The 26,965-nt window shown below is 36.7% G+C and overlaps 3 protein-coding genes across 5 annotated transcripts; 2 read left to right on the top strand and 1 right to left on the bottom strand.

Moving 5' to 3' along the window:
* The first annotated feature begins 6,930 nt into the window (after window positions 1-6,930).
* Window positions 6,931-12,165, top strand: LOC147289741 (Melibiase family protein). 2 transcript variants are annotated; one of them, XM_086235335.1, is made up of 15 exons: window positions 6,932-7,263; window positions 7,610-7,668; window positions 7,950-8,006; window positions 8,088-8,122; window positions 8,495-8,598; window positions 8,695-8,767; window positions 9,156-9,214; window positions 9,303-9,368; window positions 9,461-9,544; window positions 9,886-9,950; window positions 10,061-10,143; window positions 10,482-10,572; window positions 10,753-10,811; window positions 11,242-11,382; window positions 11,830-12,165. In XM_086235335.1, the coding sequence occupies exons 1-15, from the start codon at window positions 7,055-7,057 to the stop codon at window positions 11,938-11,940; spliced, it is 1,296 nt and encodes a 431-aa protein (XP_086091461.1). In that variant the 5' UTR covers window positions 6,932-7,054; the 3' UTR covers window positions 11,941-12,165. The 2 variants fall into 2 exon arrangements, with proteins under 2 accessions (XP_086091462.1, XP_086091461.1); XM_086235336.1 differs by lacking the exon at window positions 7,950-8,006 and having other exon boundaries at window positions 6,931-7,263.
* A 144-nt stretch (window positions 12,166-12,309) lies between these two features.
* Window positions 12,310-23,464, bottom strand: LOC147289742 (uncharacterized). Of its 2 annotated transcripts, XM_086237358.1 has the most exons (10): window positions 23,301-23,464; window positions 19,198-20,792; window positions 17,720-17,899; window positions 16,020-16,112; window positions 15,051-15,233; window positions 14,857-14,959; window positions 14,590-14,772; window positions 13,452-13,948; window positions 12,835-13,283; window positions 12,310-12,745 (listed from the first exon to the last, which is right to left on the bottom strand). In XM_086237358.1, exons 2-10 carry the CDS (start codon window positions 19,420-19,422, stop codon window positions 12,691-12,693), a joined length of 1,968 nt encoding a protein of 655 aa, XP_086093484.1. In that variant the 5' UTR covers window positions 19,423-20,792; window positions 23,301-23,464; the 3' UTR covers window positions 12,310-12,690. The 2 variants fall into 2 exon arrangements, with proteins under 2 accessions (XP_086093484.1, XP_086093485.1); XM_086237359.1 differs by lacking the exon at window positions 19,198-20,792 and having other exon boundaries at window positions 23,301-23,459.
* Window positions 23,465-23,554: 90 nt separating this feature from the next.
* On the top strand, window positions 23,555-26,709 carry LOC147289743 (N2,N2-dimethylguanosine tRNA methyltransferase). Its single transcript, XM_086237360.1, has 6 exons — window positions 23,555-24,339; window positions 24,705-24,905; window positions 24,991-25,090; window positions 25,695-25,895; window positions 26,019-26,081; window positions 26,271-26,709. The coding sequence occupies exons 1-6, from the start codon at window positions 23,702-23,704 to the stop codon at window positions 26,385-26,387; spliced, it is 1,320 nt and encodes a 439-aa protein (XP_086093486.1). The 5' UTR covers window positions 23,555-23,701; the 3' UTR covers window positions 26,388-26,709.
* Window positions 26,710-26,965: the final 256 nt, after the last annotated feature.

The following is a 26,965-nucleotide window of genomic DNA, read 5'->3' on the forward strand; positions in this document are numbered from 1 at the left end:
TTTTTCTGTTAATTTTAAGGGTATTATTGGCAATTCATGTCCTAAAATATATAAAAAAGAAACTAAAAACCAAATAGAAAATCTAAGCATTTCTAAAATTTACAAAAACAAAAACTCTAACAAAAAAAAAAAAAAAAGAACAACAGGTTGCTTGCTAGAAAAAAAAAAAACTAAAAATCAAATCGTTGTCCACACAAACAAGCAGATTACTTGTGAGCTTTGCAGATACTCATTTTAGATGATTATACCTCATTTTAATTCCTTGTGAGGTATAATTACATGGTGGTGATGCCATGTAATTAATGGCATAAGTGGTATGCAAATAATTAAAATTTAAAATACATGTCAACCCATTTTATTAATTACATGGCATGGCACATTAGCTACCACATAATATGGTCAGATAAGTGTGTACAAATAGCATTACTCTCTCTAATGACTTTCTAAAAAGGATATTATTTTTCTCAATTTACTTAAAAGGATAAAATGAGAAGTTTGAGAAAAAAGTTAATGGTTTAACAAAAAAATTGACTGAAGATGGCACATTGTCACATATTAATAAAATTAGATGGTAAATAGTAAAAATCTTTTTTATGGGTGGTACGAGAGCACACCCATATAGTCCAGGTGGTATTTGTACCTAACTTAATTGTATACCAGTATACAACTTTTTTATTATTATAAGTTCATTAAATATACTTATCAAAACATTATTATATTATGTTTATACCTTGACTATATATTATATTTAGGGAAATACTTGGGTGCACATCCACCCTTCCCCTAAAAATCCTCATTTGAAAGTGTAGGTTGAGAATCAGAACCATTCATTTTTTATATCACTTATTAAACATTATCTCTATAAAAAATCAACTAAATCGAAAATCGTTTAGTTGTGTAACTATTATCTAATAAGTGGACATTCTGTATTTAAAGAGTGATTTTTTGACCAAACCGTATATTTATTCAATAACAGTTACATAACCAAACGATTTCCAATTGAATTAATTTTTTACAAAAATGATTTTTAATAGGTGATCTAATTACTTACATAGAGTTTGACATGGATGGCAACCTTGTCACCATATTTTGTCCACTAGTTAGCTACCAACATTTGGTCAAAAACATCAAAGTTGTACTTGCTAGTGACGACCTTCCCATAGACAAGGACTATTATGGTCTCACCTAGGCTACATTTGAGGGGATGAGACCATATGAATCGTCGGCTGGTTTTTTGGCGTTGGATGCTGCTGTGGATGCATGAGAAATATTGATGGACTATATGGTCTATGTTATTGCTGAAGATGATGATCAATATATGTATCCACTAGGGTAAACATTCCATGTAGGAACGAAACTTTACTTATCACTTTATTGCTTGTGCGATTCATATACTTACGAAATTCGTAACAATATTCAATCCAATTCCTGTCGTACGATTATTCGATAGACCTGAACAAGGCTTATTGCATATGATCCTCATTGGATATGTCTGGCCCGCTTTATACAGCGGGCCGAATGAGCTGCTGGATGAGATGAGAAATCACTTGATCTTACAACCCCAATTAGTCTATAACACCGGTCACTTTTTCATAATTACTTACATAGAGTTTGACATGGATGTTAACCTTGTCACCATATTTTGTCCACTAGTCAGCTACCAACATTTGGTCAAAAACATCAAAGTTGTACTTGCTAGTGACGATTTTCCCATAGACAAGGACTATTATGGTCTCACCTAGGCTACATTTGAGGGGATGAGACCATATGAATCGTCGGCTGGTTTTTTGGCGTTGGATGTTGCTGTGGATGCATGAGAAATATTGGTGGACTATATGGTCTATGTTATTGCTGAAGATGATGATCAATATATGTATCCACCAGGGTAAACATTCCATGTAGGAACGATACTTTACTTATCACTTTATTGCTTCTGCGATTCATATACTTACGAAATTCGTAACAATATTCAATCCAATTCATGTCGTACGATTATTCGATAGACCTGAACAAGGCATATTGCATATGATCATCATTGGATATGTCTGGCCCGCTTTATATAGTGGGCCGGATGAGCTGCTGGATGAGGTGAGAAATCACTTGATCTTACAACCCCAATTAGTCTATAACACCGGTCACTTTTTCATAATTACTTACATAGAGTTTGACATGGATGTCAACATTGTCACCATATTTTGTCCACTAGTCAGCTACCAACATTTGGTCAAAAACATCAAAGTTGTACTTGCTAGTGACGACTTTTCCATAGACAAGGACTATTATGGTCTCATCTAGACTGCATTTAAGGGGATGAGACCATATGAATTGTCGGTTGATTTTTTGGCGTTGGATGCTGCTGTGGATGCATGGGAAATATTGGTGGACAATATGGTCTTTGTTATTGCTGAAGATGATGATCAATATATGTATCCACAAGGGTAAATATTCCTTATAGAAACGATACTTTACTTATCACTTTATTGCTTGTGCGATTCATATACTTACGAAATTCGTAACAATATTCAATCTAATTCCTGTCGTACGATTATTCGATAGACCTGAGCAAGGCTTATTGCATATGATCCTCATTGGATATGTCTGGCCCGCGCTTTATATAGCGGGCCGGATGACGTGAGAAATCACTTGATCTTACAACCCCAATTAGTCTATAACACCGGTCACTTTTTCATAATTACTTACATAGAGTTTGACATGGATGTCAACCTTGTCACCATATTTTGTCCACCAGTCAACTACCAATATTTGGTCAAAAACATCAAAGTTGTACTTGCTAGTGACGACATTCCCATAGACAAAGACTATTATGGTCTCATCCAGGCTTCATTTGAGGGGATGAGACCTTATGAATTGTCGGCTGGTTTTTTGGCGTTGGATGTTGCTGTGGATGCATGGAAAATATTGGTAGACAATATGGTCTATGTTATTGCTGAAGATGATGATCAATATATGTATCCACCAGAGTAAACATTCCTTGTAAGAATGATACTTTACTTATCACTTTATTGCTTGTGTGATTCATATACTTACGAAATTCGTAACAATATTCAATCCAATTCCTGTCGTACGATTATTCAATAGACCTAAGCAAGGCTTATTGCATATGATCCTCATTGGGTATGTCTGGCCCGCTTTATATAGCGGGGCAGACGAGCTGCTGGATGAGGTGAGAAATCACCTGATCTTACAACCCCAATTAGTCTATAACACCGGTCGCTTTTCATAATTACTTATATAGAGTTTGACATGGATGACAACCTTGTCACCATATTTTGTCCACCGGTCAGCTACCAACATTTGGTTAAAAACATCAAAGCTGTACTTGCTAGTGACGACCTTCCCATAGACAAGGACTATTATGGTCTCACCCAAGCTACATTTGAGGGGATAAGATCATATGAGCCGTTGGCTGGTTTTTTTTGCGCTGAATGCTGTTGTGGATGCATGGGAAATATTGGTGGATTATATGGTTTATGTTATTGCTGAAGATGATGAGCAATATATGTATCCACCAGGGTGGTATGATCCTCATAATCATGATGATGTTGATATTTCTGATGTGGCTTTATTAGAGATATTAGTGAACTTTGCTGATGATGATAAAGATGAGAATGAAAGGGCTTATCTCGTTTGGTTGTTCTGGAGAATATCTTGTTGGGATATTGATGATTTAGCGGATTATTATACAGAGGAGCAGATAAATGATCTGGAATTATGGGATAAGCTTTTTAACTTTTGGTAAGCCTCTGCATATATGTTTTGAAATTTGAATGATCCAATGTGGATGGTGCATGTTAATTTGTAGTTTTAATTGATTCAATGTGTATATATGTTTATAGTGTACGAATAACTATTGTGACCCTAGGATCATTGTTGCGTGGTGCAGGATATCAGGTGAAAAGGCTAATGAAGATGATGATGATGAGGATTGAGGGGCTTCTATGGCTACATTGTTCTGGGAGTTTACTCTGATGATTGATGATGATGAGGATTGAGGGGCTTATAGGCAGTGACAGATTTAGGAATTTGATCCCGAGGGTCATAGTGTACACCATACCATAAATTGTTTTTACAAAAATAACACTAAAAAATTAAATGATAGTAGTTTCATTCATAATTTATGATAAAAACAATACAACCTACAATTGTCCACGACGAGTTTTCATAGTCATTATAGTTTCATTATCAATACAATCAAAAACATCTTTCTCAATGTAAACAATCAAGCTATTGCTTTATTAAACAAAAAAAAAAAAAACTATTGCTCAACCATTGATTTCTCATTTTATTGCGAAGTAGACCCTTAATAATATCAATAATGCTAGTTGTCCCACATTTTTTTTTCCCACATTTGTATCTCACCTGATGTGTCATTACTTTACTGGAACGGTATTTCCTTTACCTTTTTTAGGTTTTATTTTTTAATTTTGAGTGTTTAATATATGAATGCCATGTAAGATGGTATGAAATTGTGGTATAAAAATGTGGTAAGTGTAACATTACTGTAATAATATTTATGATGGAAAATGCCTTCTCCACTGAAGCAGTTGCTACTGGTAAAACCAAAACCAATGTAATAAGCAAATACATATAAGTATATGTCCGATCCAACCCTTTCTCCACTAATTTTTTCCCAAGATCACCAATTCTTTTCGATTCTGAAAAATCACTACTTAGACGCATATGATGAATATAAATCTCAAGTTGATCTTCAAGTGCCAATAGATCTCGATTCGAAAAATCTTGAGGATAAAATTGAGCAAGGAGAAGTAGTTTTTGTATATCAAAAGCTACGAAAAAATTATCCGGACTCAAACATGCCAAACAAATAAGTAACTCACTATTTACCTTATTGAAGCGATCATCTAATTCCACAAGTAACTCACTATCTTTGTTTATGTCATTGATGAGCAACTTGTGGAATTAGAGCAAGGTAATTTTAACTTGTTTACTTGTTTGGACCAATTTTTCATGGTGGTTTATTGAAATTTTTGTTTTGACTCAGGTTAGTTAAGATGCTAGCTGATATAAACCCAAAGATTCGAGAATATGAAGTGAAGATGAGACAGGAAGAACATCGGATAGCATTGGGAATGTTATGGTGGATGAAGAACTATTGTGACCCTAGGATCATTGTTGCATGGTGCAGGAGACATGAAGTTCCCTTTGAGAAGGTGAGCTATATATGCTAATTTTCTTTTCGAAACAAATATTACTGTCAATAGATATGCTTCCATTAATTTCGTATTTTTCATTTTGTTAATTATTACTTATAAGATTAGGTAATTGTTCTGAATGTGCTGCTATTAGTACATTTACTTGACCATTTGCTATTGACACAGATATTTGGCGAGGGTGTGACCATGCAAGAGTTTGCTTGAGCAATGGATGTGGGCCCTGACTACAGATTCTGATATTTGGACAAGGTTCTCATATGGCCGTGGTACCTGGAAAAAACAACATGACGTTACTTCTTAGATGCTCGTGTCAATTTGATTTTGAACTCTTTTTTCTTTTTTCTTTTTTCTCTATGATCAATTCTACAACAACCCTCCATTTAGCCTTTGTAGGTCTCATGATAACTACATCATGAGTGCACCAAAATGAAACTTTCAAGGCTCTTATGAGTTCTGCTTCCACTGGTCCTTCTAGTATCCTATTTGCAACTTTCAAGGGATTTCTACTTGTCATTTCGTACAAGCATGATAAAAATTTCTTAGGTAAAATCAATTTTTCATAAGATTTGAAAGTAAATTGAAGTTTTCATAAGAAAACGAAATAAAAGGAATTTTCTTAGACACCTTAAAAGGTCATCTAGTATATAATGTCTGACCATGTTCACAGCAGGCCCTTGATTCTTCCAAGGGTTAAAAAGATTATTTTCACCTGTGAAAATCCAAATACTTTTTATTTGGATTTGGGCCATTGCAAACTGGACCCTCATCGACATCTAGACCCTTCAGCTTGCATAAAGCCAGTTGTACGAACAGAAAACATATCTGAATAAAAAGGGCCAGTGGCCCAGTGGGTCCATAAGAAAAGGATAACAAGACCATGACATTTACTAGCCAAAAATGAAAACCATTCTTTACTTTAGAGAGTATGAACTCACTGAAATGAGTGTTTGCTGTCCATTTTTGACCTTGATAGCTCACAGAAACAGAAAAGCAAACTTCAAAAAAAATAAAAAAACAATGTGGGGAGATTTCGATTTGCCACTTTCTAAAAGTTTTTGAGTTCTTATTGGAGATTTTTCACTTGGATTAGAGAGTTTGTTGGGTTGTAATGTAAAAACCAAAAAGTAGTTGAAGGGTGCAAGCGAAGCAGCAATTGATGACTTAACTAACAAAACGGTAATACCTCTAAATTTATCATCGCTCCTCCATTTTAAAACCTACCAGTCAGCTAATTTTTAGTCTTTGGATTAGAAATTTTTGCAAGCAACCTAATTTCCACTGCGACCCATTGAAGAATTTTAGATGAAGAATTTACGTGGAGAATAAGCAAAGTATTTACTACATATCTTATGCTTATCATATCAACTGCCTTTTCTTTCTTTGCCAGAAATTCTTAAAAAATTAGTCACTAGTGTCACTAATTTTATGCTTATCAACTGACTTTTCTTTCTTTGCTAGAAATGCTTAAAATTTAGTCACTAGTGTCACTAATTTTTTATGCGACTGCTTTTCTTTTGGATTATCTTGAATGTTAATCATACAAGGCAGCATAGTGGATAAACCTTGCTTGACTAAAAACATAATTAATGGATTGAATTTAGAACTAATCCATAAAACTAGGCAATAAAATAGCAATGCTGAGTGCTGACCTGTCATATGCACAAATATGCGGATAAGGGGGATTCAATACAATATTCCATTCCAAACTGGCTTTGTCTTGTGATTTTGTCTTCTTAGGCAGACTGCAGTAGCTTCCTGCTTTGTCTAAACTCCTCTGTTCCTTCTCATTTACAGACTCACACACAGTCTTTTAAAAGGCCAAAAGAACAGAGAAAAGAAAAAATACAGAGCATTCAATAATGACGAAGAGGACAATCACTCTCTCTGTGTATACTCTGATTCTCTCTCTATCGGTGGTGTCTTTGGCGATTGCAGGCGGAGTAGTGCCTCTCTTGCAACCCCATGAGAAACCCAGTTTCCTAAGACCAACATTTGATCGCATTTTCGATACTTCCATGTATGGTATTCTTCAACTTAACAACGGCTTGGCTCAAACGCCTCAGATGGGGTTCGTCTATCTCTCCCTCTGAACTATCTGTTTCTAGATTTCTGTTATAGTTCTTAAAGTTTTACTCCTTATTCAGTTTTGGGTTTGACCTTTTTCTTTTAATATAAAATTAAATTAAATTCATGATAAATAGGCAATGTTTGGGGGTTAATATAGCTTTTAGGAGGTGAGTTTAAATGGGAATTGCAGTTATATAATTACCCATTTGGTGGTTTTTGCATATTTGAATGAGAATTTCACTTCATTGTCTAGAGGTGTTGTTGCATGCTTGCTCTGTCGTTGTTTCCCTTATTGAGGACATTGTATATTGTTTTTATTTATGCAATATTGCACTATATTTGGGCAGGTGGAATAGCTGGAATTTCTTTGCTTGCAATATTACTGAAACCGTGATCAAGGAAACGGGTATTCTTCTTATGCTTTCACTGTTCATCTCATTTTGTTGGAATTGATCCTCTGTCGATACCATTTATAAAGTATTGCTTGCATTTCCTTATTGCAACCATGATTTCATGATGATGAGTATGCGACACATGAGGGTCTTTTCTTTAATGTATCTGGTAAATATGTGTTTCTATAATTGGAAAAGTTACTAACATGATTCTATTGGTTCAAAGAAGTATAACATTTTTTCATCCTCAGTCAAATTCTCTGAAAGTACTAACATTTATTTTGTTGATGGACAGCTGATGCGTTAATCTCAACTGGTTTAGCTGATTTAGGTTATGTGTACGTCAATATAGGTATTTTTCTGGCTTAACTTAAGTATTGGTTAACTTAAAACTTCGTATATTTATGACGTAATTCAACGTCATTGACTGCAGATGATTGCTGGTCTTCTCCAACACGAAATTCAGAGGTCAGTTGAATTCCATTACTTCTACCGAAGTATGGTTCTCACTATCTCTATAATTTGTATCAGCGATTGTTGATTTTGTGGTCTGTGTGGAACGCCATCTTCATCTTATCTGAAGACAATTTTTCTTTGAATTTGCTGCTTCAAATGCGGCTTCTCTCTTAACCAAAAGAATAAATGTGATTTGTCAAAATTGTATCTCAGTCCAATAGCTGTAAATTCTTCTGGCTCTCTATATCTATGAGCACGGAGGATTATCATCGATTAGTTATAACCGAATTTTTCTACATGAAGAAATTCTTTAAATGGAAATTGTAAGAAATTGAAGCATATTTCAAATGTGGAAATCCTTACAGTTCTTGTTTGATTGAGCAGGGTAAACTGGTCCCTGATTCTAAAGCATTTCCATCGGGAATTAAAGCTCTTGCTGATTATATACATGAGAAGGGCCTTAAGTTTGGAATTTATTCTGATGCTGGGTAGGATGAAACTCTTATGTATGTTTAATATCATGTGTGCTATACTTGTTACAAGATCCCGGTCACTCATATCATTTAACCGATTCCATTTTGTAGGGTTTTTACGTGTCAAGTTCTACCAGGATCACTATATCATGAAAGTGACGATGCCACGCTGTTTGCTTCTTGGGTTAGTTTCTGTTCCCTCTATTGAATTTTGGTTAAAGTATATCTTTGACCTGGTGGCATTTGACTCCCTCGCGCACTGTTTTCTGCATTTTATAATGCTACCTTTTGTAAGTGAAGACTCAAATGGATTCACCTCAATGCAAGTACTGGGGTCGTTAGACTCATTACCACTAAAGTTTAGAGCCTTCTTCTAATTTACTTGCTCACAATGTTAATAGACTCTTTTTGATTGATGTTTGCAAACAAAATGGAGTGGCTAGAAATGTTATTTGAAAGGTTTTTTGCCCCTTGTGTCCCCTTGTAAGTTAACAATTTGTTTGCAATCAGAGTTTGGGATGCATGGGTTCCATTGAGAATCTAATGATTAATGAATAATGTTGTATTTTCAGGGTGTGGATTATTTGAAGTATGACAACTGTTACAATCTGGGTATACCACCAAAACAACGGTATCACCTCTTCTTAGTCGCATTTTAATTGTTAAGGAATCACATTGAGTGGCTATAAATTGATTCGATGTGCTTTCATACTTTCCAGGTTCCCACCAATGCGTGAGGCCCTAAATGCATCTGGACGCACAATTTTCTATTCACTCTCTGAATGGTAATCCAGTTTATTGATCTATGTCTTATGGTATTTGGCTTATTCACTATTAACTTGGCAGCAATCTAATCCATACATTTTTTACTTGACAGGGGTATTGACGACCCTGCATTATGGGCTGGCAAGATTGGAAATAGTTGGCGTACAACAGATGATATCAATGACACATGGGCAAGGTTATTACTCTGTATTCATTAACTTCCACAGTAATTGGATGGTTTCTGTAATAGTTCTACATGTGCACGTTGAAACCATAATTTGTAGAAAACCCTCAAAGTGGTTTGTGGTAAATGCTATCACCTCACAGTACCCTCTTTAAAGGCTTACAAGTGCTCTATTTATTTCCATAATTGGACAAGAATCTTTTACATTTGTTGCTTATCATTTCTTCTCGCTGTTATAATTTGGTTGCAAGATGTTATATACATGATTCTGTACTTTTGCTGTCAACATTTTTTCTTAAAGATAAATTATCAATGGTCATACTGATTTAGTTTGTTGCTCTTCTGTTATTAAGCATGACTACAATGGCCGATTTGAATGACAAGTGGGCGGCATATGCAGGACCTGGTGGATGGAATGGTATAGACATGATCTTTTTGAACCAGATTTTGTGAAGGCATGGGTATTGGGTAGCAGCATTCCAGCTGTGATTTAATTTTTTTTAATCTCCATCTTATTCTCTTTGGCAGATCCAGATATGTTGGAAGTTGGAAATGGAGGCATGAGTTACCAGGAATACCGTGCTCATTTTAGCATCTGGGCTTTGATGAAGGTCCTTCAACTTTTTCTTTCTTCCTGGTCTGGTGTTGGGACATGGCATTTTGTTTGCATAGCCCATCTCAGTAATTGAGATTGAACCTTTATTTGGTTGTAGAGTTGTGTGTAAAAGACAATCTTATACAAGTAGTTCAGCCATGCTGTCCAGTCCGATTCAGTAGCCCTTTCATAATGGCTTTTATTGGTTCAGCAGGCCATGTGAATGAACCTTAGTTCAATTCAAAACTTGACACGTAAAAACCTTAGACATCTACATATGAACTTTTGTGTCCTTAACTCATATTGATTTACTTTAATTCTTCACATACTGAAATTGGGAGTTCAAATATCCAGGCTCCTCTTTTGATTGGTTGTGATGTAAGAAACATGACTGCAGAAACATTCGAGATTCTAAGCAATAAGGAGGTTATTGCTGTAAATCAAGGTGAGAGTTATTCTCTCTCTCTCTCTCTGAGTTAATTGTGGTGGTGGTGGTGTGTGTGTGTGCGTGTCTCTAATTGTTCTGAACTATGGTTTTGCTATATATTTCATTTTGCATGTCACAATCTTTTCAAACTATCAAGTTGTGAAAACTAAATGAGATAGGACTTGTTTGCTTTTACAGATCCACTTGGGGTTCAGGGAAGGAAAGTCAATGTTTCAGGAACAGATGGTTGCAATCAGGTCTTTCCTTTTGCACCCTCAATAGCATATTGAAGTGATGCTACATCCATAAAAATTGACTCATTGAGTTTTTTTTTTTGGTCAAATATGACTTTATTTCAAGCTCCCCACCAACCTATCTGGGGATTTGTAGGGAAAGGTTTTCTTTCCTCTCCTCCTCCCTCCCCTCCCCCAACAATGCCATAACTTTGCTGAACTTATGGTCCAGAATGGCAGAATATATGTGTTTGCACGGCCCATACTTAGTGAAAAGATAAAACAAAATAAGCATATCAGGTTGATCTGATATCTTAAGTATCTTCCTTGGCATATAAACTTGATGAGTCAACTGGAAAAGGTTGTTGAGATTTTTTGGATCTGTAAAACAAGCCTAACTGTATATCTACTATTTTGTTGAACTTGGGTGATTAATTATGATTCTGTTACGCAGGTTTGGGCAGGTCCTCTATCTGGACATCGGTTGGTTGTTGCTCTTTGGAATCGGTGCTCAGAGGCAAAGACTATAACAGCTAATTGGGAAGCACTTGGACTTGAATCCAGCATTAGTGTCTCAGTGAGAGATTTGTGGCAGGTGAGGAAACGTACCTATATGGCTATATGGATATCTAACTAGAGTTTTGAGTGAGAACGGGCTGTAAGGATGGCTTCGGAGTACTTTACATCCTTGCAGCATTTCAATAACATTTTTGTGATTATGCACATATGGTATTTGTTGCCCACTCCATGTGACATAACTTACCCCAGAACTATATTTTAGCATATGAGAAAATCCCTGGATTGAGCCTTTGCAGCAGCCCATCGTAGTCCTGGTGGTGAGTTCATTTGGCCGGAAACTTGCTTGGGGTTTAGGTGTAGCATTCAAGAAGATTTATATGACTCTTAACTTTTAACAGTTTCATTGAGCATATCTCAAGTAATTAAAATGGCTGGACTTATAAAGTTTACTGTTTAAATTCATCCTGTTGCAGCTTGAGTTGTTTTTTGTTTTATGCTTACTTAGTAACCTAACTGCTTGCAGCATAAAGAAGTGGCCGATGCAGTATCATCATTTGGTGTTCAAGTTGATGCTCATGACTGTCAGATGTACATTTTTACCCCCCAGACTGTCTCACTCAGAAATGTGGTTTAGACAAAAGGTGATGTCCATTGATTGGTGCATCGCAACCATTGTCTGCAAGAGTTCATCTGCTGTGTATTTTGCTCCGATAAAAATATTTTGTCTTGGTCTGAGTGTTTTGTTTTGTTGTGTATATATTACTTTGTAGTCGTTTGAAATGACTGTCAGTTACTGAAGACTTTCTCCAGTTACTGTAATAAAGAGAAGAGAAGGGTCATGAAAGGCCTCTGACTGTCAGTTACTGAAATAAGTCATTTAAATCTCTTTTCCCACACACACACACACACACACACATTTCAATCAAAAAACATAAAAAATTGTCCATTTAAAAGCGCACACAACAAAAAACTAAGACGACACACACACATGGACACACTTAGGAACGAAAAACTCATCATCCATTTAAGCACATACAAACATATTTGGTACATTATCCAATTAAACACATACAAACATATTTGGTACACTATCCAATTAAGCGCATACGAACATATTTGGTACAATCAAACAGAAAAGGTAGGATGACAAAGTTTTTTCCAATATAATTGATGGGATAGCATTTCATTAACGACCAACACATATTACATAAATTTTATCTTGGAGAATAAGGTACAAGCCATAAAGGCTCTTCATCCATACATAAGTCTATGGACAGTCCAAAGAGTGCCATTGGAAACTCATCACAAAATGGGGTTGACGTCTCAGAAATTTTACATCCTCCACCAGGCGGGGGGTTACCCTTAAGCGCCATTGGAAATCCACTTACAGAGGAGGAAAATCCTTGTCATTGTCCAGCTGGTACCGTTCCATGAGAATCCTGCAGTGTAAAACCATTTAAAAGTTAGGAGAAAGTCAGGTGGTATCTTAAATACTCTTGAGATCACCACAGGTTTAAAAAGGCCCTACGTCACTTCACCGATCTCTGATGATTCTTGTTTCTTCTGCATTCTCATCTTAGGGACCCCCGGCATAATGCCCCGAGTATATGAAACACGAGTATCTGCCTGTTTGCTTGCTGCAGGTGAAGGCATTGTCGATACTGATGATGAATGCTCCAAATTCCCAAACTTAATATCCCTAGAAGTGCCAGAGGAATCTTCTGCTTGCAGAGACTTCAAGACGGGCTCATAAGATTGGACTTTTGGTAGTGGGGGTGTTCGAATGCCTGAAAGGTGTGGGAATTCTTCAAGTGAAAGATCAAAGCAGCCTACATTTCCACCTGTGTCTGTTTTTGAGAATGTGCCAACCTGGTCACTCTTTTGAGGTGATTTCTTCATCACGCTGTGAGATCCGGACTCCGGAATACTTTCACTCACCGTTGAATGCATATATCTGGAATAATTACTAGTATGAGCCTGCAATGCCCAAAATATTTAAGTTTTGCAATGAAAAAACCAGTCATCCGGTCTCTCGATAACCAAGCATGAAAAAGCCAGTCATCTTTAACAATCCAAACAAAGAATAAAGAAAAAACAGCTGTATTTAAAATTTTAAAATTGAATAAAAGATAAAATTCGTTATACCACATTAGGTATAAATGTCCCCGTTCCTTGTGATTTCTTTACTTTTCCAACAGCCAAAGTAGCAGCAAACGGTTGGGAAGCATTAGGATAACCAAATGGCAGTCTTGGGTATGCATTTGTTGCGCTTTGACAGAAGACATTCCAGTTGAGCTCCATTGACCGAGTAAGGGCATTCCACGTGGTCTGGTTCCAGACTTGATAAGGAGGACTGGGCTGTGTAGAAAGATGTAAGCTAGGATCATAAAACGACCACCCAAACAACAGGCCATCATAATAAGTGTCATAGTCCCCATAGAGGTTAGATTCTTTGGATGTTCCAGTACCAAATGCAGGGACAGGAGCTTCCACATCTGCCCTTTGTCCCCTCCCATTCCTATCTATAATGGTCCCAAAGAATTTCTCAAGTTTTTGGGGGATGCTTTCACCCGGTAGCATTAGTATCTCTCCAAGCTTTTGAGCCCCAAGGGAAAAAGCAGATCTTATACGATAGAAATTTCCTGAAGGGGATTAGGTGGGGCATCATCATCATTAACTAATTAACATACAAAACTATCAAGAAAAAGATATTAAGTACACAAGAGTCAAAAGCATGCAACTTGGATTAGAGACTCTAAATGAAGGGTAACCTAAAATGGATTAGAGATTATTAAAAAGACACCAATTTATGTGTTATTAAACATACCTTATTAAGTAAACATAATCCTCTTAATTCTTATAAAAAATAAGAATCCTCTAACAGCAAGTTATAAATATTGGACAGTAATGTGAATCATCAAGGTCTGTCACTATAATTTATTGTATAATGTATTTCAACATGAGGGCCATGGTTTGGTACAATGGTAGAAGTGGAGGACTGACGCATGAGTGCAAAGGTTCAACTCTTAAGACAGCATTTTCGTGTAGAAATGCTAAATACAAATCTCGTCCTTGAATCTGCTTTGACGCTACAAACAAATGGGTTATGGCTTCTTTATTGTCCATTAATATTCTTTCCAGATATCATGGTAACTTTGACAAATGAGGAAGAAAAGATTTTCCCTCTTTCAAGTCTAGAAATAATTCAATGCATTGCAAATTCAGTGCACACCCATTCAAGAGTGACTAAACACTGTTCCAGCAGGTAAACGTGGTCAAATACCTTTACTAACACTGCGACCCAGATTGTTGTTGTCTTTAAGAGGGTCCATTATGTTGAGGTGCTTAATTGGGAATTCATTCACTGTAGCTTCATCAACCTTTTCTGAACCTGAAAATATATCTCTTGAGTTTTTCAGGAACTCCTTACCGAACAGTAATTCCTCTCCCTCATGTTCTGGTGTCTCTATAGCAAACAATACAGATAAAAGATCCTCATTAAATAAGTTAACAGATCAGTTACACATTCACATTATTAAACATATCTTACCTATGATTTCAGGAAGGGAAGATATGGCAACTGGACCATATATAGTGATGTAATAGTTGTCCCAATCAAATGTGCTATAGTATTCCAAAAACCTATGCAGGACCTGTTGAAAGAATTTTAAAGTCGCATTCAAGCATTCACAGATGCAAATGCAAATGCTGAACTGAAAGTTAAATAAACAACAAAAGAAACACCTCTAAAGGACCACGGAGTGATGAATGAAAGAGATTTATGATATGCAAGACCAATGTTTCAAGTGCATATGTTGAAATCAAGCCATGCGGTGAACCAAGAATTCGGCTCTCATAATAGCACCAAGCTTTGATCAAGATTATACTCTGTTTAAAAAGATGGTCTCTCCCAATCAGTTGGTCAACCTGGATAAAGGGCAACACCAGGCATGTCATTTGAAAAATAAAAGAAAAACATGCATTAATATTTTGATATGATCATAGAGAGAGAGAGAGAGAGAGAGAGAGAGAGAGAGAGAGAGAGAGAGAGAGAGAGAGAGAGAGAGAGAGAGAGAGAGAGAGAGAGAGAGAGAGAGAAATAATACAAAAAAAAGTTAGTATTGCAAAGTTTAGATATTAAGTTTTGTTGGTTTACCACTGTTCCTAAAAGCTTAAACTGTTAGGATCCCACTACTAAAAAGCCTAACACAGAAATTATTATAAATTGGAAGGTTGCAGTAGTAGGGACTTGAACTCAGGATCTCCTGCTATGTTACTATGTTAATATTTTTATTGGTTTACCAGTGTTTCAAAATTTAAGATATTAGGATGTAGAACAAAAATTATTTCATACTTTAACAGTAGAGCTGACCTTAATTGGATAAACCAAGTAAAACTGCAAAAAACAAATAAAAGAAAGAGCTGGCTACATTTATTTTAGAGCCATAAAACTCTGTCTATTTATGAAATGAAGAGCTAAGCATGGATAGACAAAGAATGGGGGTAAAACAAGTCCGAACCCACCAATAGCTCATAATAGATAGTTAAAAATGGAGCAGGTAGCATATACAGAAGAAATTCAGAAACAATGAAATGTAAAAATGACAAGTACATCTTGCAATTAATAGTACCAAAGTATCAAGCTTTTAAGGAAAGATTCAAGCCACTTGAAGGAAAAATATGCTGGTTATATAGATAGGGTTAAGATTCAACCTGCTCCAGAAAGCAGAGTGTACAAATCCCAGCCATCTGATTGAACGAAATGTCCACTGCTATGTTATTCACAGTGAGTTTTATGATCTTAACCTACCACACAAAATCCAAACAAACACAAGATGAAAAAGATACAACGGAGTCCCTTTTTTGGGTTCAGAAAATTAAGAAATAATAATACTTCCTTTATTCAACATGATTGGTTACAAAAGAATCAACTGAGTCAGTGAAAATTCTTACCTTTATCTATGACAAAAGCATCAAAAATCATTTCTGTCTACATAATGATGTAGCTCATGAAACACAAGAGTGGTGGATAATACAAAGCCCAATAAGATATTCAAACAAAACAGTACCCATCTTGCAAGCTAGGCCCTCAAAAGATAAACTGTCAGATGCAAAATAAATTCAAACAAGTTGGGCTTAGCTGCGCTATTAATGTTTTCTTCAGGATTGGCTAGCAAAAGCTCGGCCAAGGTCAGGCTGGGCTAGGCCTGGCCAGCACAAAAAACCTGTTAACATGGTGTTGGCCTGGCCTGAACGGAGACTAGCCCATCAACATCCCTACATTCCAAGTATGAGGGAAGCATAAACAAATTATTTTATTCATTTTCCAAAAAGGAGGGTGATATTGAGCAATTTAAGTCTGGAACTAGGAGAGAAGATATCAAGGTGGAGAAGAGGAGCAATGGGTCTTGCGGTTGAGTTATATACCGTCTTTGCCAATTTCTGGTTTTCCATATGCTCATCCTCTGATCACCCCCATCTTTCTTTCTGTTTGAGTTATCTATTCTTTTTTCTTCCTTGACCGTACTAAATTAATCCCTTCACACAGCTATCTTCATATAAATAGAAAATAATAATGTCACAATTGGCGTCCCCAGTCCATGCCTTTCCACACTTTTTAGCTGTTTCCGTATCAAAACTGAGGACATCTATGGTTCAGGTTCATCAACACAAAATATACTTTTTATTGGAGTTCTCACAAAAAAGTGAATTTAATAACCCGAGATTTGCAGACACAAAGATCACGTCATGCTCTGACCATGACAGGGAATCTCAGACATAAATGATCCTCCTTCAAAATGGACACGGGTCAAGGGTTTTATTTGAGTGTACATGAAACTTTTATAATGAACTTAATTATAAATGTTCTTCTTTTGAGTTCATCGGGAAGAACTATTGGAGAAGGGGAGTAGATAAAAACCAATTTTGACAAGGCACAATTTTGTATATTCTCAACATAAACGAAATAATCTGTCTTTTAACGTGCCAAACAGGTGTTAGACATGCACGCACATTATGTGCCTTTTACAGGTGTAAACTATGCTGCACGCTAGTTGTCAAGATATAAAAGAATCCAACATAACAAAGGTCATAAATCACTCTCAGCTGAGAGCAAGGATATAGAGTATTAGCGTTGGTTTAAATTTGATATAAGGGGGCACGGGGGCACAAATGGTTCCTTTCATAATTAGCACTATAAGAGGTGGGAGGAAGAGAAGGAGCTGACAAATTTTAGCTTTTGGACATTTTCTCTTTCAGAAGTAAAGTGGTAAATAGCCCTTAATGCAAACAACAGGAATAATAGACAACTAAATGAAGGGGAAAGAAGGGTTACATGTAATATGTTGACCAAGATCATAAACAATATGCAGAGTAATTACTGGAAAGAAAGACCAAAGTTAAGAAATCTAAACCTTTGCATAAACGTAACGGACGTCTTCAACCTGGTACCTAGAGTTCTTCGTTTCAACTTCAAGGATACTGCAGACTGCTCTAGCTATATCCTCCTCCTCGTTTTGATGGCATAGGACAGTCATATCAATATCTCCATCAGGAAGATAGGCCCTGAGTGGGACTGAGCCGAATGCGACGACCTGGAAGGCATGCATGTTAAATAACCTCACAGTAAATTTAGGGACATCAAAATAACAGCAATATAATTATTGTAATGAACTGATCACCAGCAGAGCTTTCTTATTAAATATAGCAGGACGTATTTAAATGCAATAGATTAAAATCCTGTATGTCTCTGTCAATTGAAATTAAATTCAAGTCCACAGGACGAAACACGTGGACTTCAAACAAGTGACAATCAGATTCCTACTTCAAACAAGTGACAATCAGATTCCTACTTCAAACACGTGGCGATATGTTAGTTTTGATCAAAAAAGAACAAACAAAGAGAACTATATATTACGTAACGCTTCCATGCCAAGTAATAAAAGCATGTCTGACATGAACGGTTAACATACTGGATGCCTAACCTTATATTGGTGGAAGCTGTCTAAGTATGTTTCCAAAGACGGGCTGGATATTCACAGAACTAGGATCTAAGAATATAACTTGAAATTATAATGAAATTCAAAAACCTCTGAATGCATTAAATATTTTTAAGAACTGTTCTTTAATATAACAGTAAAGTTGATTGGCATTGACACTAATAATCAATCAGCTGGACAAAAACTCTCCAGGAAGCTAGTTAATGTGGGATTGAACAGCAGCAAAATTTATACACTGACCCCATAGTTCTATCATAACAGATAAGAAATGCCAAACAGTTATGCGGATAAGCTACAATGTCAACGAACGTGCTAGAATGTCAACGGTCACTTCATGTTAACATTCATATCTTTATTTGGCTTCTTCTGGCTTTTACGACACCACACTTAAATATGTGTAGTCACGCTAGCCGTTTCCGCAGAAATAGGGAATCAAATAAACTCACAAAGGTATGTTTGCTAGACTGCCCAACTGATAAAGGTAAAAGTGGAAATGCTTCAAAGTGCTAGGAATGGAGCATATCTAATCAAAAAATTAGGTGTCCATAGATAAATCCAGGCCCTCTTTTAAGTTACGATTTTAATGACATTCTTCCAGTATTTTCTTTTTTTGAATAATCAACAACTATCATCCATGAGACAACTCAGGATCTCCTTCCACAAAGGGGAGATTGGGTGCCACTAGACGAAATGGTCATTGACCAATCTAGACAACCTACAGATGTAACCAGAGAAAACCTAATTCTTCAAGCACAGTACTGTATCAATGCCATGAATTTTTAATTACTCATCCACAGACTTTAAAGAAGCATGCTGCAGGGATTGCAAAAAGAATCCACTCGATTCTAACCCCCCCCCCAAAAAAAAACATAAGAATACAGGAATTTTCTCACCTCAATTCCTAAGTAACCTTTGAAAAGCCTCTGAATATAATCAATAGCCACAATCCGATTGCACTCAGAAGCTACATTTGGTTGAATAGTCCATAAAATCTCTTGTGTCCTTTGCTCAGCCATCAACCAGAGCTCCGCATCAATTGACAATGTCTTTGGTTTAGGTAAAGAGGAAGAAGAGCCTAAAGAAGAGCAAGGTGACAAAATCTGCTGAATCTCCTCCATAAGTACAAAAGGTGAAACCTTCAGCTTTTGAAAAACCCTCACGAACACACTTCCCAGTGATGATTTTAACAAGTGAATTTATACACAGTTTTAGAAACCTGTGGAAGTAATAAGTTAAAAAAAAAATAATTCAATGAGAGGGGAGGAATGAAATGGGTTGGTCAAAAAACATCCTGAGGACAGTGTGAGAAGGATGCAAAATCTATGTCATACAGGGACGTTTTGAGTAGATGAGTAGCAATAAAAATAGCTCATAGATCAGTAGAACTTGATCCAGGATATGTGTATTCAGCCCAAATTTGAGACACTAACCAGCTCAATGAATGCTAAAAAATTCGTCCAGAGTGCATCCTTGAATTCTGTTTTATATGTCCTTGCATGTGCTAAACACAATTATGCTCAAACAAAAATAAATTGGGGCTATTTTGACATGTGTGATATGAGGATAGGGGAAAAGAAATTGTGAAATGACAGTTTCAAAAAACTGATATATGGGTCCTCAAGGGAAAATGTCAGAAGGAAACGCTCTTGAAACATGAAAAATGTAAAAGAAAAGGACAGAATTGATGTAAGCAATAAAGAAGGGAGAACAAAATGACAAAAAGAGCAGATACAAGGATGCAAAGTTGGATTTAGAAGCAAAGAGCAGAAGAGAAGCGAAATGACAAAAGGCAAAGAGATGGAATACAAAAAATGTGAACACATCTTGCTGCTCAGGGAACTCATACTCACTACCAAGGAGTCTCGCTTTTCTCAAATTTGCAGGTTTCTCTGAACAAAGTGGATTCTTCTCCATAAATTAGTTGACAAAAAAGGACAAATGTAATAGGGGTTAAGAATGTGAAATTCTGCGGGATGCATGCATAGTATTAATGACACAATTAGCCCATCCTAAGCTATTTCTCATTGTTGCATCTCCAATTTTTACCCAAATTAATTCTCATAATGTATACCACCATAAATTAAATGACCCTCATTAATATTGAATCCCATCCATTCTTTCCCCTGATTAAGTATTAATTGCATTGGTCGCAAAGAGATTTTGAATTTGTTGTCATACCTAATACTAAAGTCAATTTTCTTCCTACTAAAAATGTCAGTTTTAACATACAGGGGCACTCACTGAATGCCATGAGGTCTCTAGGAAACTCCAAATCCTTTTTGAGGCCCCACAATTGACTATGCTACATCGACCACACTAAGTTGCTCCATCTAAGGTGTGTACAGGTTATTCATCTACACTTATTTTAAGCTCATGACCAGCAAAAATTATTGAATGCGCCCAGCACACTGCATCGCTGTCCACCACGTTTTTATCAGAGCCCGCCGCAATGCATCTAAAATTTGCTCCCAAACCAGGCAAAGATAACCTGAAAATGATGTTAGACCAACTTTGAATATGTGCGGCGCACAGGTGTCAGAAAACAATACAAGTATGTGCGCCGATATGTATAAAAAATCCCTGTTGGACATGTACCCATCAGGTTTGTCCAAAAGGAAATGAACAACTGAACTATGTAGACAAATCCCAATTCATCCCAAAAATTGTTAATAAAGGAAATAGGTGAGCTCCAATTTTTGTTAGTCCTTATGGTTTTAAATTTGGAGGATACATGAATATGACACATGGCAAGTAGCATACTGAATCTTCATGAACAGCCATAATTCTCAACTTTGGTACAAAAATTGCAAGGCTTGAAGTGCGCATAGCTTGATTGAGAATTTGTGATTAGGGAAAAATGTGTGAATAACCTCACAGATGACAATATAATCGTTACATAACTGACATTGGAAGCAAAACCAGAATCTATTAAGAAATAACTCCCGTTTTAGAGGGTGGTCCCTCTGACCTACTTATCAATCGCTTATCACCAAAAAGAAAAAAAATAGCTCAACTTGGACTCTTATTGTCCTTTCAAACATCCATTTATCCAAGCTCAAAAAGATTGCTCTGAAATTGATTGAGGCTCCAAAAGGAGCTTTAAAACCCACCCAGTAAGTACCAAGCAGAGGTGAAACACTCTGACACTTTGCTAAACTCAATTCTTTGGCATCCTAGTTGAACAATTGACCTTTCTATTCTCTTTTGTATTGTATATGAGAAGTTCAACAAAGCTAATCAACATCCCACAACATTTTTATTTTCTTCCCTAAATAAGCCCTCTGGCCTTGCCTCAGGTGGTATATAGATATATGGGATAAATAAGTTCAACATAATAAACTTCCAAAAATCAGTCAAGGCATGCTAGAAAGCTAATTGAGATTTAGTATTTACAAACAAACCTCTCATGCCATAGACCATTCCCACTCTCTTACTTTCAAATTTGCAGACTTGAAGTTGACATTTTTGAGGGAAAAAAAATTGACTATTATTGAGGAGTTAATTAATGATTTAATTAGTGATTAATTTCATTAAAGAGTTGACCAAGGGATTTGATTTTGATGCGATTTTCAGACTGGCCCTACAAATAGGCCATGATGTGGAGACACTTGAACTATGAAATATTGAAACCTTAGTCGCACCCTCTTGTTCTTCCTCCCCTCTCTCTTTCTCTTTCTCTATATTCTCTTCTCTATTCTCTTTCTCCCCATTGGTAGACATCAGTAAATTTTGAACTTGAAAGCTCTTTAATTCTGTTGAGGCCATTTTAGGTAGTCAAATTTTGTTGGATATGGATCATCTCCTTGTCTTATTTTCACTTATGAGTTTTTATCCAAGATCTTATATTCTTGAGTTTTAAACCCTAAACCATAAAGGAGAATCCGTAGATTTCTTATATACGGCTCGGATACATGGTCAAGCAATGTAAAAAAAAAAAGTATGGAATCCATTTCCATCAACTATATGGACAGAACTGATAACCCCGAAATTCCTTTCCATGCATCTAAAAATAAAGATTTGTTTATTTGTTCTTTGGAACCTAAGATACTTGAGGATTTTATTTGAACCCAAAAAAATCCTTAGTTATCCCCCAATTTTTCTTTGTAAGCTTTTAATTTCTATTTTCTCCTCATAAACCAAAACACAAAAAATCCTCCACCCTTCTGCCTGGCCAGCACCGGCACCATAGCCACTTTTCTTTATTTAATTTAGAAAAAAAACAAAAAAAGATAATGAGAGAAAAAATTGATTTAAGGACAACGAGTAATTTTCCTAACAAAATAAAAAATAAAAGGCCTAACTCAATAATATGTCTAGGTATTGTTGTTATCAAGTTCTCACGCTTTACTTTCTCAATTATTTGGTTTTTATTTTGAGTAAATCTCAATTATTTGGTTAATTAGGTGTTTCAAGTACTAAGACGTCACACATTCATATGGTGCAAAAGATTAACTTTTGTATAATTTTATGCATTTCAAGTTATGATTTCTTTTTTCTCTGAACTTTGAACACCACCATGTGGGTAAATTTTAGGAAATATGTAACACATACTTGAGTTTAACATTACTATTAATGACTTCCCTTACCAACAACAAAAACTCATGCAAAAGATAAATCTAAAGGTTCTGTGATGTTGTCTCAAATAAGCAACATATCTATGTTTTGGCTATTAGGAATACTTGAAACATTATGATGGTTTGATTCAGCCAATCCAAAAAGTTTTTTTTTTTTTGGCCAATAGCCATTCGAAAAAGTTAAAGAAACCAAGAAACCAAATTTTCCTTTCAAAAAAAGGGAAAAAAAGATACAAAATCCTACAAATATGGTGTCTTAAAGATAACATTAATTGCAATCGTTCCAAAAACAATCTCATTTTGTACAACAGCTAATCTAAAAGTGAAATTCTCCAAGCCCAGTTAAAGATATGAAAAAAGAAAAGCAAATGCGAAAAGCATTCACTGCATTAACAATAATACTAAAATTCAGGGAGCTTTACCTATGATAATGCCATAGTGGTTTCTTTCTCCTCCTCCTCCGCTTCATCTTCTTCCTTTGGCAAAAGCCCACTTCTTTATTAGACCCATCTGGCGCAACCAAGTACATGAACATCTTGGTGACTGTACAAAACCCTAACCGTTCATACCAGACCCCATAAAGCAAACCCAGGAAGAGGAGAATGCTCAAAACGACCAACTCCAATAGTGAAGCTCCCAAAAAGTTCATGGTGTGCTGGGTTCCACCATCCACAAACATACCGGGACCCACTTGGTGACGTGGCGGCATCACACTGACCCTAAAACAACATCAATCACATATGGGTCATCCACGTGTGGCCACACAGTCCCATATATAAAACCCGCCAAAATTAATCCCAACCAACGCCAATAAGTTCCCGCCATGTTAACTCTCACTTCTAAAACCCTATCCCCTTTCTCATTTCTTTGCAACCCCGTACCAAAACCCCAAAACCACAACCATAAATTCACAATCACAAACCAATGTTCATGCTCCGATTCAAACCCAAAACTCAATTCCAATTGCAAACCCGAGTACCAGACCGAAAGGGGTCTCAAATTTGACACCGGGGAGACCTTCTTCCGCCACGAAAGCGCCACCGGCCGCGACCTCGGCGTGCTCGCCGCGTCGCTCTACAAGAAATCCAAAGGAAAATTGCGGGTTCTCGATGCATTGTGCGGCTGTGGAATTCGGTCTCTTCGGTACCTCGTGGAGGCCGAGGCCGATTATGTTTTGGCAAATGATGCAAACATTGATTCCAGGAAAGTTATCACGGATAACTTGTCGCAGGTGGAGAGTGGTTCCGGCGACGAGCGGAGGTGGGCGGTGACGCTTTTGGATGCTAATCGGATCCTGACGGAGTGTTATCTGAAAAGGGATTTCTTTGATTTGATTGATATTGATTCGTTTGGGAGCGATTCGTCGTTTTTGAGTTCAGCGTTTAATGCTTTGAGATTGGGTGGGTTGTTGTATGTTACATCGACAGATGGGTACTCGTCCGGTGGTCACCGACCTCAACAGTGAGTGTTACATTTAATTTCTTGCAAATGGTTCTTTTCAATTCTGTTTGATTTTTCCAAGTTAGATGCTTTGTATAATAATTTGTCTCAATTCTATACTAATTTATATAATACTACCTTGCATTTTTCACTGATGGGTTGCACATTCTGCTCCGGTTGTTAGTTTGAGTAGTGTGACTGCATTTAAATCTTTTCTACCATAACCAATTGGTTCACAAAATGCTTGGATATCATAGTCAAATGGGTTTTGCAATTGAATGACAACCTTATACTCTGAATGTTTTATTGGCTGATTGCATCTTCTGATATTTTTTTCTTTGACCGCCGCGACTAGGACAATGATAACTCTTTATTTGTCTCTCTAGAACTTTAGCTGCATATGGAGCTTTTGTTCGGCCTATGCCATATTCAAATGAGGTTGGCCTGCGAATGCTTATAGGTGGGGCTGTGCGGGTGGCTTCTGTGTTGGGGTATCGTGTTACTCCACTGTTTTCATATTATTCATATCATGGACCCATTTTCAGAGTCATGCTCTGTGTCAATCGTGGAAAGCTTCCTGATAACAGGTGGTTGTATGAATTTTTATGTTTGAAAGCTATGTGATTTATGCCTCTATGTTGGTGCTTATCGATTGCTTTATATTCACGACAGACATTATGGTTTCATCAGCTACTGCCCCAAGTGTGGAAATTCTCAAGCATTTTCATGGCATGAACTTGGACGGATCAGTTGCCCCTGCAGCAATTCACAGGTATCATGATGTGTTACTTTTAAGCATTCTCTCATGCCTGTGGTGGTATGATTTTATTTTGTTAACTTCCTAAGTTTTTGGTCTTTCTTTTTTGAACAGTTTTCATATTCAGCATTTCTCTTGTTGGAACTCCATGGGAGTTACTTTGACTGTGAACAATTAATATTGAGTCCATGTTTGACTACCTTAATGGAGTTTGACTAACTACTCCACTAGGAGACAAATCCAAGACCTCTCTCTTAATAAAAGGGAAGTGGTCATCATCACCAATTTTCTTTTTTTTCAGTTGTATGAGGTTGACCACATGAGTTATCATATTTCATTCTTCTTTATTGTACATCATATCTCTTATTAAAGGGAGCACTATTCACGCTCCCCACAAAGCCTTGTACATAGGAGTGTAGAGGGCTTTATCCAATCTAATCCTTGAGATTGGGCTTTATCCAACCCACCCAATCTCAAAGCCTTCTAGTGGAGTATTTGCGCTCCCTTTATCCAATCTAATCATTTTTAGTTTTTTCTCATTTTCATGGTTGGTCAAAAGTACATTGTTGCTAATAGATACTATACTGTCTACGTACTAAGTGCTGTTAGTCCTTTCCAGGTTTCTAAGTCACTTGTTGTTTCTGGCCCCCTCTGGACAGGGCCTCTTCATGATGCTGCTTACACTACAGAAATGTTAAATTTGGCTGAGGAATGGGGATGGGCGGGCAGTGGCACAGGAACCGATCTTGACAAACTTTTGAGACAAATGGTGGCTGAGAGTGACCCCAGATTACTGTTTGGGTACATCAATTTGGATGAGGTCCTTAACTGAAGAACTTCTTTTCATAATTATGATGGTTTTTATATTTCAAGAAGTTATTATTCCTGTGATATATTGCGACTTTCAATTTTACATGATAGCTTTTCTATCTATCTTTCCCAGGTGGCAAGCCGGGCAAAAGTAAATTCTCCACCACTCAGAACCTTCATGTCCATCCTCGAAAAGGTATTCCCACACTACTCTGGCAAGAATTTTGTTTGGGATTAGGATTAGTCAAGGAACATAAATGGGGAATATATCAGTGCATGTTGGCATTCGGGGGTTGTTGGGTATGAGTGCTATTAGACCATGCGAGCTCTAACAGTTTGTCTCAGTCCCAAAAACTAACAGTCCAGTGGGTTAAATTCTCTGCAGGAGGGATATGCTGTGAGTAGGTCACACATTGCCTCCAATGCAATCAAGACAAACTGTCCAATGGCAGTATGCATTAGAATTGCCAAGGAACTTCAGCAGCCCTGCAGTGTTGAATGATTTGACTCACAGAACACCGGCCAGAAAGGTTGCATCAAATTTTGTTGTGTGCGACTGCAACTAAGTGCGGAGGTGTTGATGCTCAATTAGAGAAGAAAAAGCATTGCTCCTTAGGCTAGAATGTGGACTTTTGCTAGAACTTATGTGAGATAGTTGGAGTCTGAAAGATTCAGAAAAAATTCTTTTGCGGAATGCAAGAAATGGTTAGACACTTTTATGCCAAGCCGTAAATCATGTAGTTGAACATTCTTTTTTGAAAATTAAAGAGCATTACCAGAAAAACACAAACTTTTGTAGAAGAGTAGAATTCAGTACCTTTATGAGGAGAAATTTGAAGTTTTTTCCATGGATGAGAAGAATTCGTTACTGGACGAAAAATAATGGGGATGGAATTTGTACTGCTCTCGTTGGGGAATCGGGCCCAAATCAAAACTGGTAGTTTATTTTTGTTTTTCAAAAAGTAGGATTACAAGACAAGGGAGTCCGACATGCACACTTCAAGTTCGAGTCTATGGTTCAACTAAATCCTTCAAAATAAAGGTGTTATGACTTGTGAAGTTATGAGACCAAGAACTCCT

This window comes from Dryas octopetala, chromosome 3, assembly GCF_963921425.1.
Source record: "Dryas octopetala chromosome 3, drDryOcto1.1, whole genome shotgun sequence".
NCBI classification, from domain to species: Eukaryota; Viridiplantae; Streptophyta; class Magnoliopsida; order Rosales; family Rosaceae; genus Dryas; species Dryas octopetala.